General features: G+C 48.3%; 1 protein-coding gene across 1 annotated transcript; it reads left to right on the forward strand.

Moving 5' to 3' along the window:
• Nucleotides 1-1588: 1588 nt before the first annotated feature.
• LOC115670324 (protein NEGATIVE REGULATOR OF RESISTANCE-like) lies at nt 1589-1936 on the forward strand. The gene has a single exon (XM_030591575.1). It carries the CDS (start codon nt 1589-1591, stop codon nt 1934-1936), a length of 348 nt encoding a protein of 115 aa, XP_030447435.1.
• The last annotated feature ends 304 nt before the right edge of the window (nt 1937-2240 follow it).

The following is a 2240-nucleotide window of genomic DNA, read 5'->3' on the forward strand; positions in this document are numbered from 1 at the left end:
ACACACAAATGCATATATATTAGAATCGTACTCTCTCCTTGTACAGTGCACAGTTCGATTCATTCCTGTTCCCTTCGCAATCTTACAAGCCTGCCTTGAACTGCTTCTTGTCCAGGCCCTTTGGCCTCGCCCTCGTCGAATCGGGTCATTAGATATTATCCCCTGTAAATTGCCGTTTGTATCTCTTAGGGAAATGAGTCGATTGAAGTTATCTTATCATTGACAATAAATTATATCTGAATATTTCTTTTCATTCGTTTTTTGTAAGTGATACGAACGATTGCTTTTAAGAAATGATTTTTTTCTTCAAATACTTGATCCCCCACGAAACGAACGCACTGTAGCATCCGATGAGGACTTGCTACATTGAAATGTCTTGATACAAGCTAATCTTATTCGTTTTCTAATTGTAATTAAGAGTGTCTTTTATCCAGCGTAGCCAAATCCTATTCATCGACAAATTATTGGATGCTCTAGCAAGGGGAAGTGACGTGCACGTACCTAACACAAATTGCGGGGTGCCAAACTCTAGCAAACTGTACTTCTTTAAGTTAGGAATTCCACGACAATCAATATTACCATATGATTTGTTGATGGTCAACCACGTGATCTTCGGAGAGCGCATACAAATTTTCCATATTCGAGACGGAAGCATCTCTGCGCTTTTCCCAGCCTCCTTCCTTGGGTGGTGGTAATCACACTTATAAAGCGCCTAATTACATTTGTTGATAGACGATTAATTTTCGTTCGGAAAAAAAAAAAATGAAATTACCACACGCCCACATGTTGTAATGCATCCCGTCCCTAAAAAGAGTGGTAAGGAGCGATCGATGCTAGCAATCCTCTTTAAGTATGACCGTAGAAAGATCCGTACTAGCCGGTCATCTTGTGTAGGCAGGTTTCTGTCGCACAACCAGATGTAAATTCGAGTGAAGCAATAGCAATTCCTAACTACGCCGAAACAGACTAAATGAGTGTCACGGACGAACAATGATTTCAAATAAGATCGAAAAGAGATTGAGAAATTCAATTCCGTAACTAGACGGTGTCGCCATTACATGAAAGTAAATCTTAACCAACCCGGCCGATCGTGGGTACCGGTAGCTTAAGATGGAACGGAGAAGGCCGTTTTTCTCGAAGCGCTGCCGGCCACGGCGGGCCACCCGGGACTCGCAGCACCTGTCATTGCTTTTTCCTTGTTTTCCCCCCGCCCCATTGGCCGGCGGCGGCTGATAGTCCAAATCCCGCGTGGAACTTGCAGAGCGAAGGGCAATAGACTTTGACTTTTCAACGGTGCCTAAAGCCTCGCCCACGCTTTTCCAGTTCTCCTGCGTCACCGCTTGCTTCACCCTCGTTACGTAATCCGCAACCACCCCCCTCGCGAAGGTCAAATGACGTCACTGCTCGGGAAAATCGCGACCGTCCACGCACGACGCCCGCGCTGCGATATGGTCAACCTGACCGACGCGTCGCCTTAAAAGCGTCCCATCCTCGCCAATGTTTTTCAATGGGCACGATAGCCTTCCCCACTATCGACTCCATTTCCTCTTCCTTTTCTGGCGACTCGTCGCGCGCTTCAGGCTCGGACATGGACAGGAGGAGGAAGCGAGAAGACGACGGCGGAGCGAGCGTCGGAAAGAAGCGACCGAAGGGACCGGAGAGTTCTGCCGAGGGAGAGCAGGCGGAGGTGGCGGCGACGGATGAGGAGGTGGAGGAGTTCTTCACCATCCTGAGGAGGATACACGCGGCGGTCAGGTACTTCGAGAAGGGCAAGAGAGGGGAAGGGTCGCGCAGGTTGACGCTCTCCGAGCTGGAGGCTCTTCCGGAGGAGGAGGAGGAGGAGGACGACGACGGAGCTCCGCGGAGGAGCGACGACCCGGGTCTGGATCTTAACTGCGAGCCGTCATCCGAAGCCAACGCCGCTTCCGGTTTGTAGAGCACAGATGAGCAAAACACAATAAATCCTGAGGCTGTTGTAGCGTGGATAGGTGAAGATAATTGAGCTGACCTTAATGGAACTCAAGGGAGACGATGTTACGCAGACTCTACATAGTTACGTGTGTGAAGCCCTTCGAGCATTATTTCTAGGATGTTGTCGGGGAAGTTCTGCTGGGTCTGTCTGTGTTCCTGTAAATTTTCGTACTTACGACTAATGTTGAAATTAAGCCACGAGACATCGTTCTAGAGGATAAGATGAACGGTTGAGATAAGTTTAGGGATACTAATGGTCAATTCCTTTT

The sequence above is a fragment of the Syzygium oleosum genome, unplaced genomic scaffold, assembly GCF_021117445.2.
Source record: "Syzygium oleosum isolate NSW1041296 unplaced genomic scaffold, Sole_v2.1 Sole_v2.02, whole genome shotgun sequence".
Taxonomy (NCBI): domain Eukaryota; kingdom Viridiplantae; phylum Streptophyta; class Magnoliopsida; order Myrtales; family Myrtaceae; genus Syzygium; species Syzygium oleosum.